At 34.0% G+C, this 19838-nt stretch overlaps 1 protein-coding gene across 1 annotated transcript in view; it reads left to right on the top strand.

Annotated features, from left to right (window-relative positions):
* LOC106110202 (protein apterous-like) overlaps positions 1–19544 on the top strand; it is a 54180-nt gene extending 34636 nt beyond the window's left edge. The window contains exons 5-6 of the mRNA XM_013291933.1: positions 10589–10847; positions 18018–19544. Of these exons, the coding sequence (XP_013147387.1) occupies positions 10589–10847; positions 18018–18212 (454 nt within the window). The 3' untranslated portion in view covers positions 18213–19544. The remainder of the gene's footprint in view (positions 1–10588; positions 10848–18017) is intronic.
* The last annotated feature ends 294 nt before the right edge of the window (positions 19545–19838 follow it).

Genomic DNA, 19838 nt, shown 5'->3' with positions numbered 1-19838 from the left:
GGGGGGGGGGGGTAGTTTTTATAGCTATTTTAAGTTTCTGGCGTCACTAGGGGGTCCTTCTGGTGAAGACCATGATGTAAATCCTTAAAGCAAATTTTCCGCTTAATACATAGAACTGGCTTTACCACACACATGAAAACAATTCTTTTGACTATTTAAAACACTAGGACATTCACATTTTCTTTTGTTACTTGTAACAAAAGAAAATTGAATAAAGTTAAAAACTATAATAGATAGAAATCAAAACACAATGATATCGATTGAATTGATTAAACGAAACGAGTGTAAAACACGAGTTTTTTTGTCACCTTAACAGAAGACGAGACAATAGATATAAGCCAGTAACAATCGTCATATCCACGGTTGAACTGGTTCTCAACCGACTTATCAATGATTACTGATTACATTTCACGATCAATTGATTACACTTCTTCTGCCAATTCGTATGTTATTCCAATCGGAACCAAATGACTCAATACACTTAACAAGGTGCCACAGGATTTTATATGAAAATTTTGTATGAATGAAAAATGAAAATACAATTCTTCGGGCTAATATTGCACACTAGCTTTTGCTCGTGACTTCGTTCGCGTGCAATTATTGCCTTTGTTACTCAGTGATAACGTAGCTTTTCAATTGTGCAAGAATTTTAGAAATCGTTCTTGCAGTTTTTAAATTATTTCAAAGCTTACAATAATACAAATCTTTACTGTTTTTAATGTTATATGCATTACTTCCAAATAACACATGATAGAAGAATGCTAACCAGTACTTAACTTGTCAGAAATTGTTGCTGTAGTTTTGACTAAAAGAGGTCGTCATCAAGTACGTCAAAACTGTTTTTTTATTCGGGCAAAAACAAACCCTGTTCCTCATCTAAAGTAGCGCAAACTGGTTTCTCACGTGTTCGCAAAACCGCTCGCGTGTCCGACGTAATCCAAAGTTCATCATACTAGCCACATTTCAATGAACCGATGTTTACTCCGCCGCTTAACCAGCACTCAACGGCAGAACATTCTGATAGACTTCAAATTTAAAGAAAACATTGCTAGTTACATTTTTAATATAGCAATTTATTTCCAAATAGATGCAATATAATGATTAAAAATTTTAAAAGTAAAATGATTTATATTAATTCCCTTTTTGAATTTTGCATTTCGTACATTCCGTTTATTATAATGATTAATATTAAATCGGTTCATTTACGCGTAATTATTCCGATTCCGATTCAGAACATTTGTTGCTTTGTAATTAAAATATGAATTATTGGTTTTTTACTTTAAAAGTACGTCTGTAACAGTTAATAGTAAATATTGATATTGAATATTTTTATAGTTAAAATAAATGAAAAAAACAAGGATAACTAATATTAGAGTTCCAGCTGTTTAAATGGTTTAGGTAGATTTGATTTAGCGGATTTACATTTCTGTTTTTCTAGTAGACATTTGTCAAAATTGTCAAGGTTGCTTATAGAATTTAGTTATTGTGAATTAGAATTATATGATGTAATAAATAGATATAGTTCGTTGAACTTGACAACGACTTGTGCCGAAGTGTTAATAAACGCAGTGAAAGATCATAAAAATATTGAGGTAACGCGAACCGACGGCGCGCCCGAGCTCAAAGCAACACTTGCGAAGATGTTTACTGACTTGTTTATAATGCTACACTGGGAGCCTTCATTTTAAAATTGTTTCCTTATACGTGATAGGCAAATGTAACTGAAATAAACGTTTATATCTCTACTAAATCGAATGTTACCTACACTTCTGTACTAATCTATACTAACATTTTAAAGAGAAGATTTCTATTTTTGGATTTTTGTATGTATTGAAATAATTTAAAAACTACTGGACCGATTCCAAAAATTCTTCATTATAGCAAGAGTAACATAGGCCGTATTTTTCTAATTTTAACACCACGCAGACGAAGTCGTCACCAACAGCTAGTTCCGTTATAAAGGGATAATTAGGCTTCATCGGTCGTTTGGTAATTAAGGCACGTTGAACTCAGGAGCTGTCAATGTATTAGGTATCCTAATACTTTTATTCCGAATTTAGGACTATTATTATATGTACCTATATACTATATACTCGTATTTGTAGATTATACAATCTAAAAGATGTGATGGACAGGTAACTACTTTATGTTTTGTTCAAAGTATTTATCGTATCTTCTATTACATTATGTTCTATTAAATTGCCTCTATTGGTAAACATTTTGACGTTAACATTGATAACAATAGGTAATAATATATCAGACCTGTAATACAAACCTTTTAAGAGTTCGCTCGTAATTATGGATTTATTAAATTACACCCTCGGGCCTTCTAGGCATTGATATAACTCGAGTATTGTTTCTATAATAAATATTTTATCGGCTGTCTGATTCATGACTTTATTGGTTTATTACTGTACAGTTACACAAAGCTCTTAGTTACGGTCGTTAAAAAATAGTAATTAAGAAGACCCTTCCCAATTTTTTGAGAAATATCAGAAACTATGAATTCGTCGAAGGATTAAAATTTATTTTAATGGTTTTTTTAATTATGTGTATAAGAAGGAATACGTTTAGATAGATACATTGCATGTGTATGGAACCCGGCGATTTAAAGTTCGAATGGGGCGCGTCACCCCATGTAACATGAAGCTGAAATGTGAAGAACGATTCACAATTTATATAACACCATAAATCTGTTACCGGACGAGGGCGGGATTCGGTTTTTTATTGCGACATGAACGTAAGGAATACGTCTCATTTAATGATAAAGAAATAATATTTTAGTTCACAGTTGTCTACGAAAGAGTACAAATACATATGATTTAAAATGAATAAGGCAGACGAATGTATTTTTATAAATGTTTCGGCATAGGAAACTCAAGGTAGTTTTATTGCACGCGGTGGTAAAACGTTGTGACAGAGCAATAGATATTGTAGTACGCCTATTGATTATTTACTCACTGTAAAAACAGTGTTGTTAAGTCAGCATTTAAACAATATCAGTATTGAACTGCCCTGTTGCGATCACAGCCTTCGTGTGAAAGAGGCGTAAGGTAGTATAGAATGATGTCTGACGGTTATAGCACGACACTTTGCCGGGGACCGCGACGGGTCATCGTAGTCCCGTCGTTCCGGCGCCCGGTTTGGAGAGCGGTGAGGTTGGTTTTTGCTACGGTGGCCATTTTCGCGGATCGGGTTACTTTTTTAAGGCCAATTTTGGACCGCCATAATCAATTACAAGGGAACGTCGGTTTGCGTAACGCCGCGAATGGCAGACTGTGGGATCTGCGGCCCACGCCTCGATGCGAGAACTTTGCAGGGGATACGTAATCAGTGTTGCAATGTACTTTGAACACATTACAATAAATACATACATACATTTGTGATTATTGAGATATGTATACTGTTTTATAAGGTATTTAAAAACGTATAATATAATAGTAAGTAAAAGTGAAAGTTCATAAAGAAAGCAAATCTTTTGATTTTGAATAAATAAGTATTGTCTATTATTCTTATCCTGTCTTGTTATTTTACATCCTTGAAAAAGAATTTAAATTAATAAAAAAAAAGTAACATTGAAAATTTCATAAAAATCTATTCTTACAGTTTGTTTCCTTTTAGATCTGTGAAGACTTTACAACAGCCTTTTAGATATTGTTATCTTATTACAACGGTATTAAGTTCCCAGCACCAAAGCACTGCGAGGCGAAGAATATTCTTGCTATCAGATCGTGGGAGGTTATTCTGATGTCAACGAAGTAACTACGATCGGACGTGAATAAGGACGCAACGATGTTTACGTAAACATAGGGACATCACGTACCTCAACGTGAGGTTATACTTAAATTTAAATTTGTTTAATTTTTTTCCCGTTTAAACCTTAAATTTTTAACTGCCCGACGTGATACGCTAAAACCAAGGTGTAGTTAAATGTCTTAAAATCGAAATAAAGTCAAATTTTGGTATTAGTTAAATTGAAAATGATCATAATTCTATTTAATTTTTACCCAATCAGTTTAACAACTTGAGAGTAACCTACCAAAAATGTAATATAGATACGTAGCCGCATTCAGCAATTAGATAACTTAAGCATATCCTATTTCAAACAATCCATCCATACTTAGTATTACAATTGTATATTCTCATAAAACAATATGATAAAATCATATCTTTAAATATAACATGAGAAAGAAGCTTGGTCAGAATGGATACCATATGTTGCAAGTCAATCGTTTCGGGCGCTGAGTTAATGGGGCGTAAACGCTGACATGCACCTCATATATTTGTCTAGAAATCGTTTTGCCTGGGTTAATTATTAACATTTAAAAGTGATTTTCTCTATTCATAAACTGTACTTCAATTAAGTACTGTCGAAATGTTGTGATGTAATAAGGACTTAACAGAGTGTTAGAATAAACTTTTTGATATCCCTTCAAGTTTCTGATACCATTTCGTAGAAATGTAACAAGATTGAAATAAAGATTTAGAAAAAAATTACTGCATTTCATATTATTTAGGCCTTTGTCTACGAATTTGATGTAGAATAGTAACTAAATCATCGTTTTACAAAAATAAAATTACTATTTTTAATATATGCATTTTATAATTATTGTGGGACATAAAATGTCCTCAATCAAGTATATAACAAACGTAACGTTTCATAACTCGTTATTCGAAAAACATTCGCAATGAAACTTAAAAACATTCCCGCGGGGCAATTATTTCGCAGTGCACTGAACTTAATTCGTACACATAATTATAATTACATACCCACTTCGACATCGGTGAGACACTGTCAGCTCGCCCTAACTTTTGGAGCGGTGTGTCCATAAATTACCCACAAACAGGCGGATAAAAAACGCTTCCTACTTCGGTAACGGGAGCGAAGTAAATTATATGCCGTAATGAAGTTGTCCCATCTGCTCCGCCGGGTCACGTGGTGTCACCTTTTACGTTAACTTTTTTTATCTTTTGTTTTAGTAGTTTTCTATCAGCCAGAGCTCGGGACCGCCATAAATTTAATATAGCCGCATCTACAGCACCGTGATTTATTCCCTGCCAAAAAGTGTGCCTGTGTTTTTTTAATATCGTTTTCGGCATCGGATGTGTCGAGTAGCGTCCGACGATCATACAGATAGGGTGACCGCGCTCCCTCGCCGACAGTAGTTGCCTTAAAAAAGTTTCACCTTTTTGTTTTTACTGAAACAAAAAGCCCTTTGGATACTTTTAAGTTTTTCCTCCGACGTTTTTTTCTTTTTATATTGATAGTAGATTACGTAGTCACGAAAGTTTACAACTCAACTTGGTTTACGGCTTAAACAATTTAATTTTATTATAATTAATTTTAGAAAGAAATTATTTAATAAGCATTAGATAACTTTTTATGCAGTTATTTGGCTCCTAATTTATGACCGAGGAATTACACTTGTTAGATACCACTTGAGACTTGAAATACGAATAAGTGCTTTTGTACGTGCTCTAATGTAAAGTAATTAAAACAACATATGTTTTAATGTCTAGGTACTGCCTTTTGCTGTTAGGTTACTTCAGACAAACAGTTACTTCGGCTAAGGCTCTGCAACAAGCATGACAATAAAACTACATTAAAATGTAAATTCATTATAGCCTCACGCACATTAGATTTAAAGTATAATGTCAAAAATTTATAACACATCAGCATTTAAGTTATCAAGTTAATAAAGTTACTTTATCATACACAATTTACCTTTTAACTAAGTTGACCTCTAAAAATACTTTTAAAATTAATCAATGTAATTAATCTTAGTAAAGAAACCGTTATATGACGAATATATTAATAAGAGAATAATTAAATGGTTTTTTTATCATTTATTAATGAGGAGTAAATTTAAAAAGGTATAATATCCCCTCGGCGTATGGTCTCACTACACGTCAGTCGGCTAATGTGATATCCATGTAAGTCCGTTTTGTACGCGCCGCTATCTACTCCGAGACATCTGTATCAGTGGCACACGGACCCAATACCTTTATATTGAAGCCTTATTTATTACTCGAGCCTCTCTCAAATTTAGAATAACAACGTTTTGTATACAAAGGCAACTTCTCTATTAAAAGCCTGAAAACATGTTTCTAAAGCCTTCCGATTGTAACATGTTTCGTGTAATTAAATTAAGATTAATGGACGTTTGTTTAATGTGTGTGATTCCTTGTTTTGTTTGGATTGTAAGTTAAGAGACGTATTTTTGGTGAATTATTTAAATTACAGATTTATTATGATCGCAGAATCATGCGTTTACTTTGCACCTATTTTGTCAGTTTATCCTAAAAAATATGTTATTCTTCTTCTTTTGGTGCCATCATTATAGTAACTTGAAGTTTAGATAACTTCAAAATAAGTTATAAAAGTCAGGCAATCGGGAGTAACTATTGTTTTCTTTTTTTCGAATAATGTTTTGATTACTGATACTGAATAATCCTTTAAAATTTACCGGTATATTAAAAAACTATCGTATTTCATAATTTGTCAATGACAATATGATAACATAGAAATAAAAATAAATAAAACACTTGAATGTCGGTAAGACGCATGTTCAACAAACAAACCGCGTCGGCTCCTACAAAACATCTTGCGCTGGAGGAACGCAATTAATCATTATTCAAAAAATATTTATGTCTCATTTTACATTTGATGTTATTTCACAAGAAATATACGTTTTACTTCGGTTAGGTAAATGGAAATGATATTACTATTAATAAATCTCATTGGGATCTAAATACGACACCGAACAAGACTATTATCTGAAATAATATTTTTGATTTCAATACCGCACTGTTTTATTTACGTCGTATAATGGGAAAGACCAACATTTACCATAACATTTTACATTACCTTTAAGTTTTCAATTGTCACAAAGTACTCTATTAATTTTTTCTAGTTATATCAAGGTAACATTTACTGCATGACGAAATTAAATAAGAATACTTGTTAACAAATTCGTGACATCCTATATCATTCAATAACCTAGCCTTTTATTAATATTTTTGAACATAATTATTATAAATAAGAGGAACCAACTTCCATTAATAGCTGTGATCTTGCATTGTAATATATGCACCCGTTATATGTTTTGATATCTATCGTCTGCGTATAACTTCATAGTTGTAGAGTAATAACAGTTGAAATATGGCCGGCGTTCGACTGCTTCGCGCCACCCGACCACGTATGAGTTAAAGTCGCCGGTAGCGCCCCCTGCTGGTGCGTTACGTGATACTACACATGCGTCGATTAAATTAATATTTTTATTTGTGTCCGACCCACGATGACATCTCGAAATTTCTCTTTTTTTATCGTTCAAAAAATCTATTGAGATATTATAAGCATTTCGTAGGATTGAACTTTTTTTTGACAAAGGTCACTCGGTAAATTGTTTTGCAGTGTCATCCGAGATCGAAATTATCCCATAGATATAAAAAGGTAGTGGCCACCGGACGAGATGATATCGCGTAGGAAATCTCATTTTTTTGCTCGACTCTAAACATGAATGGTGCGTACGATTTATGAGATCACAGTGATCTTTTATAACCCACCCACTTTTTACACGGATTTTTTCTAGCCGTCGACGTGTTATCTGTGTATATTTTGTGTCTCAATCTATTAATAACGTCTTCTTTTAGCGGACGTGACGTTTTCGTGCCGCGATCTTATTTATCGATAAGTGCCGGAACCGCACCACTTGCAAATAGGTAAAAGAAAAAAATTATTAAAATAGTAGAACAGCGACAAGATAAATGTCTGCAAAAAGTTCTTTCCGTCCTGTGTATCTCGATAGGAACGTGTTGTGCTCGAAAGTGAACATGAAAATTCTCCGCTTTGCAAATATTCCTAAGCTGCGGAGACCGTATCAGGCGCCTAGTGGATTCACGACCGCCTGAAGCAGGTCACTGACCACCAGTTTAGTTAGACCTTCCCCTGCCGCTTGCCACTTCCCTGGAACGAGCTATACGGGGATATTCAACTGTTGCGGAGGCTCTTCGTGTTTTCTCACTAGTTTTATTGTTGCCAGAGGGTGCATAAATCATGTCAAGTAAACACAAACGTTCCGTCAACGTGGCAGATCGTACCTGCGATCTGTTAGAGACCTTTATTACCTTCGCATTAAAACTTCTACTCGAATGTTTAGATATTATATTTTTCAATTAAGCTCATAATTTACTGTCACTATTAAAGTAATATTTAAATCATATGTAAAACTGGGTGCACCGCTCATTAAACTTTCATTTCTCAACGGGCAAACTTTTGACTTGTTTTATCGCTTTCAAATCTTGTATTAAATGAACGCTATGAAAGCTTATGGATATAAATTTATTTAAGCTCTGATATTTATCAACAGTTAGATTTCACGATAGCCACTTTACGGTACGCATAATTTCCTCAGAATTGGGAATATCAACCAATGATATTTTTAGTAAATTGACATGAAATATATCTTGCTTGACCTGAATGTTGGCTGTAGTGAAATGTCACCGCTGTACGTTCCGTCACCGTTGAGGACTTTCGGTAGAATTCTGTCTATGTCACGAAGTTCACACTTAATACTTTATAATCATAATTACATTAACTCCTAGGTAGTATTAACTCCTGTAACATTTCAGTAGTGCCTTTATAATCTAAACTTGTTCTTTCGAAGCTTGCCTTGGATTAAGTAACTACATAGATTTATCATTATCGAAATAGGTATCTTCTAGCTGCGTTAACGGAATGAAAATGTATCAAGATAGCTTAAAGGCAGGATGTGTGGTAATTTCAAATCTTTATACATGGCTTTATTGCGGAGTAAGTAAACAACATCTACAGTAAAATTTCCGTTGTACAGTTCAGAAAGGTAATGCTAGTTTCACACTAGGGTAGAATAGTACCAGCACAGCACTATTATTTAAACATACACTAACTTTAAAACAGTACAGAGTTGTGTTGTTACAATAGCAGTACCGTTCCATTTCACTTTTCTAAGTGGCCTTCGTGTGAAACTAGCATGAACATGAAACGTTCGGTAGCGGCTTACTCAAAAGCGGTCGCATTTTATGCGTATCGAGCCCAACGGTGATAGGTGTAATGTACCAATCAATGTTCGTCTAATTACCTACAATACTAATTGTTCATATTCATTAATAGTAACAAATTATAAGTTAGCAGATATAATTTGAAATAGGTAAATATTACTAAAATAGTTCATAAACCTTCACATTGTAACAGCGGCATTTAAAAAAATGCCATTAAAAGTTATACCTACATATTTTACTGGTTCATATAACACGATTTCGCTTGCAATATCTTTCAATTTTAAAACTTTACACATGCAAAAAAATGCCAAGGTCTAAACATTTAAAATCTTAAGACATTCTACTTCACTCTATGTTCCACCCTCGATGTTTCGGGATATTTATTGGCAACAATCTTTATTGGTCGTTAAAACCTCGACGCGGCAGCCGGCCTTTCCCGTCACGGATACGTCACGGTGACGTTGAGAAATCGTAACAGAAAACAATGAGCGGTATGCAGAGACCGATTTACGACTGAAAAAAATACATTTTGCCTACCATTTCACAGTTGTATAACTGCTATTTCAACATTTCTATCTATATTTTTTTTTGATAATTTTCACCTTGGACAATTACTGCTCTAAAACCATGACAAAATTATATTGATATCCTTCTCAAACTCTACGTAAACACACATAGCTATAAGTTTTTTACGGCTCATGTCGGCAATAGATCGATAAGATGTTGTACCAAAGTTGAACTATTCAAATCTTTAAAATTTATATTATAGAATAAAAATCCTTTGTCCTATTATAAGGAAAAAAGTTTAACAAATTATAGCATTTCTAAAATACGTACGTCTAAAAATGTCTACAGTTAATATTGTACCAATGATTCAAAGTATTTATTCTTTGTTACACTGACCTCATCCATAAATACAGACAATTAAGATTAACATAATCATGTAAGACATGCAGTTATTATCCGATGCCTCAAATTACGAAATTTAATTTCACGTTTAAGCTAATTGGGGAGTTGTTAGGTCACAGCAAAAGGTAAATTAAATTTAACGACATATAACTTTATGTGTGCGAATTAGCAATGCGAATTGTATGCATATCTTAATTTAAACTCCGTTGATTGTTATTGGGCGTGCTTTGCCCGTTTATTTTGTAATTGCCATCAATTGTTTTATAACCCCATACAAAAGTAGTATATCGCAGGGTAAAAAGTTTTAATTACACATACAAAATGCTTGGATCTTTTACAGAACAGAATTACATTGTAAATATTTTACATTGTACCACGTTTACAACAGGCTTTATAAAATTGTAATGTAGTATTGTAGTGAGGTATTTGATGGTCGCTATTCTACAGGTATGCTTTGTTGATGGTCCATCATCGTCAATGTCCAGATACCTTGCTATTAAAATAGATTAAGTCATGATAGACATTGTTTCTCGCTTCAAAAGAAGACATTTAATTTTATTTTGACTTACGATAGTTCCGCAAATTGTTTTTGAAAGTTTTTACATATGGAGTATTATTTAAATTTACAATAATACTATATTCTAACAATTTCAATGTGTTACATTGAGCAGCGTGAATCTTCTCTTCTCGTATCAGATCTGAATCCCGATTACCTGGAGATGGGATTCCGCGGCGGCGGCGGTCTGGGCGCCACTTCGCGCACCAAGCGCATGCGCACCAGCTTCAAGCACCACCAGCTGCGGACTATGAAGTCATACTTTGCTATCAACCACAACCCTGATGCTAAGGATTTGAAACAACTCAGCCAGAAAACAGGTCTCCCTAAGAGAGTTTTACAGGTAATTTATTTCTAACTTTCAATTACATATTTGACTAAATAATTGACAAAGACTTTTGTTAATAGTTGTAGTACTCACCACTATATCTGCAATAAGTGAATATCTGATAATTAAATAGTTTGTGGTAGTAAAGGTAAGCTATTTCCAATGTGTCGTTGACAATTATTTAAATGTATATAAGTAATTTTTTAATCTAGGGAATTCCATTAACAAAGTTAGTGAATTATCCAGAAGCTAATGCGATTTTAATGTAGTAAGAATATCGCTCGCTTTGTTACCAACGTGCTTATCGAAGTCGCCGCTTTGCGAACGTTATTCGTTAATAAAAAAAGTGGTAAAGGTAAATTGTATACGTCACGACCACTTTATTCATTTGTGATTTTATCGTCACAGGTATAAGATACTACTTGAACGAATAATTGTTGGGTGTTTAATTTTTTTACAGCATATTTTATTTATGATATAGATATCCAATTATCTTTATCTCATAGATTTATTAAGCACCACATTGCTACGTTATTTTTAATTGTAAATTAAGAAAATAGCAATAGATGGAATGAACAGTCGTGAAGCTTATCAGGTAAGCTGGTATCTTTCGCATAGCAAGTTTTGGTACGTAGCACTACTGTTGTTTCTAACATCGGCTAATAATTATTTTTTTAAATAATAATTAATAAATCTTTAATAACTGACATGATACATTTTTATTATTGTCAAAAAAAACAATGTTTAGTTTTTTGAATGTTTCAATAAAAAATGATGGTAGATTTTGTTATAGCCGCGGTGTTGGGCCAAACGAGTTGAAAGGGCCACAGGCCCATCTGCGCAACCATTACCACCGGCCCGCTCGGGTACTAATAGATTGGACAAACCGCGGCGCAGCTTTGCCGTTTAGACCCTTATATTGCTTTTAATTTGTTTACCGAGTGCGGCCCTTTAATGTGGATCTTACACGGTGCCTTCAAAGAGCCTTCCTTTGTTTTCGTAATTACACCATTTTTGATACTTCGCTCTGGTTTTTTAATACATCTAGTGGATGTTTTCTTTGTTTGTCATTGAAATAGCTTGTATATTCATCAAAAATCTTTACGATCTTTTAGGTCAGGTTTATAGGTTTCCAACTGGCACACTTATTAAATGGTTACTAAGTGTAAATTTTGCATATGAATTTACACTAAGGCCTCCTTGAATGAACTAATGAAATCGAAAAAAAAATGATGTTTGATACATTGACTACTTTCTACGTAAATGGCCGTTAATCATCACTATTAGGTCTTATATTATTGTAAGCTGTGGCAGAGTTAAGAAAAGTCCAAAAGAATCTAGGGTAAAAATAAATAAATGAAGCTTACCAATGCAGTCGGGATACGCCGGCGAAGTTTAGCCGTGGTCTTTTTGGAATATACGTATAACAATGGGTTCATACATACCCAAGAGATGTCGTCTTTGAAACATAAGATCGGTAGGCCGGGTCCCCTTACCAGTTATCGACATACCGAGCCAAGCCGAGCTGACCCGACGCAGATAGCGCGCGCCGCATAAATTTCCCTCCAACCAATTATACGAAGGCAAAGAGAACCTCTCCCTCCGAACCTCCGAATATTGATCGAGATTTTTTTGGAAAAAAGCTCACGGCTTGCCGTCGCCATTTTGCCAAGATAAGAGCTTTTTCGTTTTGTGTATACCGACTTTTGGTTGTACGCTCCCGTGGAGAAATGTTAAGAGACCCATTTTATTTTTTATAGATAGAATCTGACAGAGTTCAGATAAACGATGCCTGCATGTGCTTTATTTTCAAAACAGTGAAATCGGTTGTGCAGTTTAAAATATGATAATGTATGAAACATTTATCATAATTGATTTTATTCAATCGCGGTAACTTCAATGTACAGTATCAGGCACATAAAGCAACATCAAACGATTTTACCCTTACTAAATGACCTGTTTTTCAAGTAATTTTATATGATGTTGTGTAAAGATTTTCCCTGTATAATTAGAAATATGACAGAAATCCCTGCCGTGTTTGTAACTAAAAGTTAATGAAAACAGAATTTTTCCATAAAACTAGGTAGAATAACTAATAAATATTTCTATCGATGAATTAAGATTTAAACTTTAAGGAATTTCTTTAATACAAAATATGTATAAAAACAAAAGCAGGTGTGTGTCAGTGTGTAGAGAGCGGGTGTCTAATTGGCCCGGGCGCCTCGGTAATATATGCGCCCGCGACAGCTCCAAACCGAAGCGCTGGCGTATTTAGAACAAACCGCACCATATTTCTCTCCGTGCGTCCGCAATTGCGTGATTTGTCACTCGTTCTTCGTTCTTTTTTTTCTTGCCTCCTGAAAAATGACTCGAGTTCAAGTAGCGCTGCGTAATTAGTCGATTGAAAAAGTACCTTTCCTTGTTCGGGCGTGTCACCCGATCAATTGGCACGGTACACTCCATAAATGCTTCTCTACTTTTTATTCATACCATATCATATTATTAACACGGTCATATAAAAAGTTGTAAGATCGTAATATGCATTAAATATATCAGGATTTATATCATAAAAATGTACAGACAGAAATTTAGACATACGAACAATCTTACTAATATCTTAAATGCGAATGATTAAATCGATTTTTGTTAGAAGCTATCTCGGAAACAGCTCGACAGTTTATGATTTAATTTTGCACAGATGTATAACATATTCTGAATAAACACATAAGCTTCTTACTATGTTTTTTTTAATTACGCAGGGACGTAGTCACGAGCGACAGCTAGTATTTTAGAAAAGTTTTGAAGTAAAAGGTGTTTATAAAATCAGTTAAGCTCCTATTTCTAAACACAATCGCATGGTTATTTTTAAATCGTTTTCATGCCATGATTCCAGATACAATAAAGATGCCTGCAATGGCACACACATTACCAAAGAAATGCTGAAGGCGTCTCGAAACCAGCAATTAGTATCGGATGGTCACACCTCGACATTTGGCCCGATATAATTTTACTTTCTAAGTACATTTGGTGACAATAATGAATACGGTGTATCGCTCGAAAATGAATTTAAAGAATGTCGTTTAAAGGCGAGATCTGCTTGCGCAGACTCCCGGTGATCACAATCAAACGCTCTAGTAATTAGTACCAACGCATCGCCCAGAGACGCTCGGTTGGGCAGATAATTTCCGCCGCGATTTCAAAAGGCATCCATTTGTCATTCGGTCGCGCGCACTCGCGCCAGGCGGACGTGCCGTGTCTACCTCCTAATTTATTTAAATATTATTTATATAAGGAAACGCGACTATTAATCACATCTCTACGGTTTTTATTTACAATACGCTGAATATTTGAGCGCCTTTGATCGCAATGTTTGTTTGGACATTTATTAGGGTCTCTTTATGAATTCCTTTTAAAATTTCATCTCGAGTAGGAAAATCTCTTTACCCGTATTCATTTTCGTTTTCATTAATTTAGTTTCTTGTTGATTAGATTTTTTATATAAATCAACATTTACTGCACTATATAAAAAGTTATTTATCGCAAATTTGATGTTTTTCTAAACTAATTGAAATGTTTGTACATTTAAAATAAACAAATCGGTAAAGTACTGTTTCCACTCTACATAGTTCAACTGAGTTTATGAAATTCCTATTTATTGGGAGATTTTAAAGGTAAACAGGCAGTAAACGTGGTTAACACACTATTAAATGACACATGTTACAGATACTCAAACTCAGCCTACATCTTCTAGAAACTTCTCTGATGGCCGGTGGTAGAACTTTGTTAGATGCCGATGTAGAGAAGCTGAACTTTTTTATTTAATGTGTTACAGACCTTATATATTTCGCTACCGCCGATTAAATGCTTATATGTTTTATTTTATTGCCACACAAATTTCAACAAGCTTCTTTTTACACATAAAATTGCTTAACCTTCAAAATTAATAGTCGAACATCGCGTGTGTTGTGACAATTTATAAAAATATGTTAATTTTACTCTCTTAGCGTAGTCATTTATCTTATAATGTACTATTATTTACATTTTATTCATGTTTTCTTTTATGTACTTACTTACCTAAGACCATTATCAGATAATAAAAAATACTTGTTAAATCTGCAGATTTTTAATGTTATTTTATTGTAAATGTATTTTTACGTTAGGTACATTTTCGTATTGTTTGTGAAACGTTTCCTTAGTCCCTTTAAATGTACGAAAAAGATAATACGAAGGTTGACGACCTACTCATGAGTACCTCGATAAATTGAGCCGGTTTGTTATCTAGTTTAAGTTAATCATATTTCCTCGCCTGAAAACAAAAGCATAATACGTTATATCGTATAATATTAAAATTTAATTGTTCAAAAAAGAACTTCGAGCCAATTAGTTTCGGTTGAACTGAATGTTTTGTTCATAACAAAGATTCCTCGCGAGACTGGCGTGTAGGAAAGTTCTTAAACGATAATATAAAAACTTTCGCTCTACAACTATAGTTAAAGTGATTTATATTGAGATATGAATCCATACATCATCACATCCTCATTAGTACATTGGGATCATAGCGAAGCAAATTGAGACGTAGTTTTTGATGAGAAAAGTTATTTTGAAACGTCACTCGGCGAGACGTGACGTAACAAATGACATGTCTGATGCCGATACTCCGCGAACTTATTTGTGTCGGCTACAAGAATAACACTATTACGACCCAATTCACAAGTGTCAAGCGTTTAATGGACACTCAACAAATACTTTGTCTCTTTGTAAATCTGGATTATAACGGTTTTAGCCTATATTTTTCAACGCCTAGGTATAGTAAATACCATTTCAATATTTTGGCGGTTCAAAGTTTACATGCTATGTAGTGCCTTCCCCCAATCCGCTCGCACATTATACACATTAAATTCTATTCTACGCAGTGAACTTGCGCGATGTTCCGAGCCGCGAAGATGTTAAAAAATTATGATAATTTTCTTCGATAAAGAAACACAAGTAGCTGATTGTATTATTGTTAGTATTGGGAGCGATCAGGATTATTGTAAATTATCATTTACTGTTTTATCTATATTTTGGGAATAGTAGGTGAATGAGAATGACAGACAAATAACGGCTTAGAAACTCTACGTTGTCATTCTTTACGAAATTAAATGTTTGACACTTTTTAATACAAAACATTTGTTTTTATTTTTCTGTTGTTAGCAATGTTTTAGCACAAATATTCAAGACCTTTGTCAAAGTTAGGATATTATAGGAAACTGAATTTAAAATTGGTTACTGATATAAGAAAATGGTGCACATGTTTTACACATTAATTACAAACTAACATTAGTAAATATTATCATGGTCTTAATTCTCCTAACAAACACGTTTTAATTAAATATAATTATTTGAAGAAAAAAATGTTTATATTGTAATAGAGACTTACAATTACAATACATACGATTATTTATTTTTTGTCTAGAACGAGAACTAGTAGATTCAAATACGATTTGCTTTTTCCTATACGAAGTTAGAAGCGGAAGTCTAGTCTATGACTTATTTAAAAATCAATTTTCAAGAGCTTTAATATTCATTTTTAGGATACATTTGTGGTATATTTTACTAACATTATAAATGCCAAAGTTTAGATGGATGGATGTTTGTTAAAATTTGTCAGATATAGAGCATAGTCTAGAAGAAAACAATGGCTATATGCTTTTGTTTTTTTACATTCCTCGTGAACATCGCGGGCGAAAGCTAGTTATTTCTTTCTATTGTTAATTATTGGTTAGTGTAGGTTGTAAGTGATTTGATTTTTAATAATGTTTTTTCATTCTTAAATTGTATTTATTTTCCGGGACCACCGCGCTGCGTGCTTATCTTGACTTTGACAGCGGTATGTGTCGACATGGGATCATCAATCGTGGCCGCGCTCGCGTCGTCTCCCGCGCTTTTCGCCCATTTCTCATCGCTTCACTTTGAGACACTATCACCTCTCGCTTCTCTGTTTATGATGAATATGCACGAGGAATGACAGTAGCGGGCAGCTTTCGGCAATTAGTAAGAAGAAATGTAACACATCTTTAGGAAATAATTTTACTAATGTGTGATTTCAGCTCGAAAAACTATGTCACGTCTGCAATTGAAAATTATAGCTGTCAGCTTGGGGTATAAAAAGGGAAACTGGATATAAAAACATATTAAAATCAGTTAATTGCTTTAGTTTTTTTAGGCAGTTTTTCAGGTTTGGCTTGGAAACCACATACGGATATCACTTCACACACTGTACGAGATTTCCTGTTGGTTTTTTAATTTTTTTTTATGTTATCTTTTTAACTTGTGAGAAAAATTTCCGTTAAGACAAATAAATTTATATTAGGTATAATAAGTAATATGAGAGTTAATGCTGTTTTTATGTGTGCTAAAATCTGTTTGGCTATAAAAAGTTGTTATCGCTTCTCGATAGTGACGGATACGAAATAAGCGCTAAACTAAATTTGGCATTAGGCAGCATGAGTAGCGGCCATACCGAGCGGGGCGGAGCCAGCGGCGGCCGCGCACCATTGGCCCTGCCACTCGCGCGCGTGCGCAAACTCACGCAAACAATATTTGAATACTAGCTTCCGGTGAATACTGTTATATCTTAAAAGTACTACATATAATAAAATTTAAACTTGGTAATACTTGGAAGACATGACATAAAATTTTAAAATTGGTTTATTTAGAAGTGCATTTTAAAATTAATTTTTAAAAAATATTTGACACAATGCTATGAAATTATTAGACCAGCCTACGTCTCATAAGAATTGAAAACATACATATATTTCCACAAAGCTAGTCATATGCTACATAGACGCAACCCTCCTGCTAGTCTTATCTTAATTTTTACAGGTAAATTTTGCAGTTCCCTAAACAGGCTACAAGTCAAAAGCAAAGTGCCGAAAAGTTTAAACGAATAAAGCAAGCTTCCGCATCGTAAGCAACCTCGAGCTGCAACGGAACCTAATTAGGTATTTCGAATAACGTGGACGGTATCATGGAGGAGCATTCGAAGACTTTTAGCCAGTCATACTTTATTTGGATCGTCGTCGCTTTGCGACTCGTATTCTTTTTATGGTGAATCGGCTTTTCATTTTGCTCGCGACATTTCAATGCGCGGCGCGCTTGCATTATTCTCTCGGCCGACACCAACCGTATGTTTTTTGTTCGCAGGTGTGGTTTCAGAACGCTCGTGCGAAATGGCGGCGAATGGTGACGAAGCAGGAAAACAAGATGGCGGAGAAGTGCTCTCCGGACGCGACGCTAGAGATGGAAATGTACCACGGGCCCATGTCGCTGCCTCCACACAGTCCGCCGTACAGCGTCATCGGGGGCCCACCCAGTCCCAACTCTATGGACTGTCCATAGCCACAATTTTGCGCTTTATAAGCGCTACGAGACTGGACGATGCATTAAAAAGTGGAATATTCAATCGCGCTCTCAATCGATCGTGTAGAATGCTAGTGGACTTCACAAGTGTCGGTCACTTGGTCAAATATGTTTAGTGGACTCTGTATAAAATTGATTGATGGAAGAAAGTGAAATGAATATCAAATGTAAAAATATGTGGGATATTTAGTGTTTAGCATAGTCTATAACTGTATCTTTGCTCCATGTTGTTTGGTTATAAAACTGCACAATTTATCTGAGAAAACTCAAAGTTTCATGCACCAGTTTCAAATATGTGATTTCTTTTTAAATCAAAGTGTTTATTTTTTATGTTCGTTTCTATGGAATCATTGTAAATTGATAAACCCATTCTTATATTATAGAATCTCTGTTTATCAAGGATATAGGGATTATTCTTGTGAATAACTTCTGCAAAATGATTCTGCATTTATTTATTCAATAATAGTGATGCACTTGTAGCGGGTTTAAAAGAGGAAGAAATGTAATACATCCTCTTCGAACATCGATGCTAAAATTAGACGGCTTGTTGTTTTTATTATGCTTATAATGCAGTTTGCAGAAAGAATTGTAGCAATAAAGATATTAACTCTCTGTATAGAGACATAGTGGTGGGCATATAACTACGATGAATATCGATTTATTAATATATACTATTTATTTATTGAACTTTAATATTTAATTAGATTAAGAAGAAATGTAAGACGTAGATATATGTGAATCTTTTCCATAGATAATAATTATTATTAACTATTTAAAGACGCGGATAAGTAATAATAAACGATTAAACGAACATGTGAACTATACATAAACCTAAATGTATATGTTTGAAAAATATGCACATTAAAGTAGTGATAAGCAATAAATTATGATATATCGGTGAGTCAACTGTCGTAACACGTGAAATAAAATATTACCATCAACCTCAGTATCTTTAAATAAAACAAAGATGTCAAAAATGTCATTCACGTATGTTACGACAGAAATTCACGCATTCAGCTAAGTACACGCACTTGTAGTTCCTCTATTGTATAAATTGATAAGACATTACTAAAGTTACAACTTACGGTAACATATAATTATAGAAGCCGATTAATTAAATTATCCTATTATTCATTGTGTAGGTAAAATAAGAAAATAGTAGCCTTCTGTGTAATGTGTAAATGATGTGCGTTAGGAGCTAACGAGAATCTCAAATAGTAAGCACTCCAACCAATGTATACCTGGATATTGTATTCCTGTCACTATAACAAATTATAACGAATCTGTTAATAAAATATTTCGAACTATAAATGTCTTGATTTTTTTCTTTAACACGATCACAAAACCTTTCATTGTAATTAGAACCTAATTTTTTAAAAATAATGTTTTTCATTAAAGTAATTTTTAAATGCGCAATACACGAAATACATTTTTATTCATCGCTATTTCACCTTAGTTAGGGTCCTGTAACAAACACGAAATGTCACCATATCATATTTACAAAGGCCGGTAACGTTTATGTAGTTCTAGTATTACGGATGTCCATGTGGTTTATGATTACTTCGATGTTACCGTTGTTTGCACTATTCACTTATAAATAAACAA

The sequence above is a fragment of the Papilio polytes genome, unplaced genomic scaffold (genome assembly GCF_000836215.1).
Source record: "Papilio polytes unplaced genomic scaffold, Ppol_1.0 DF820711.1, whole genome shotgun sequence".
NCBI lineage: Eukaryota > Metazoa > Arthropoda > Insecta > Lepidoptera > Papilionidae > Papilio > Papilio polytes.
This window is presented reverse-complemented; position numbering and strand designations above follow the sequence as displayed.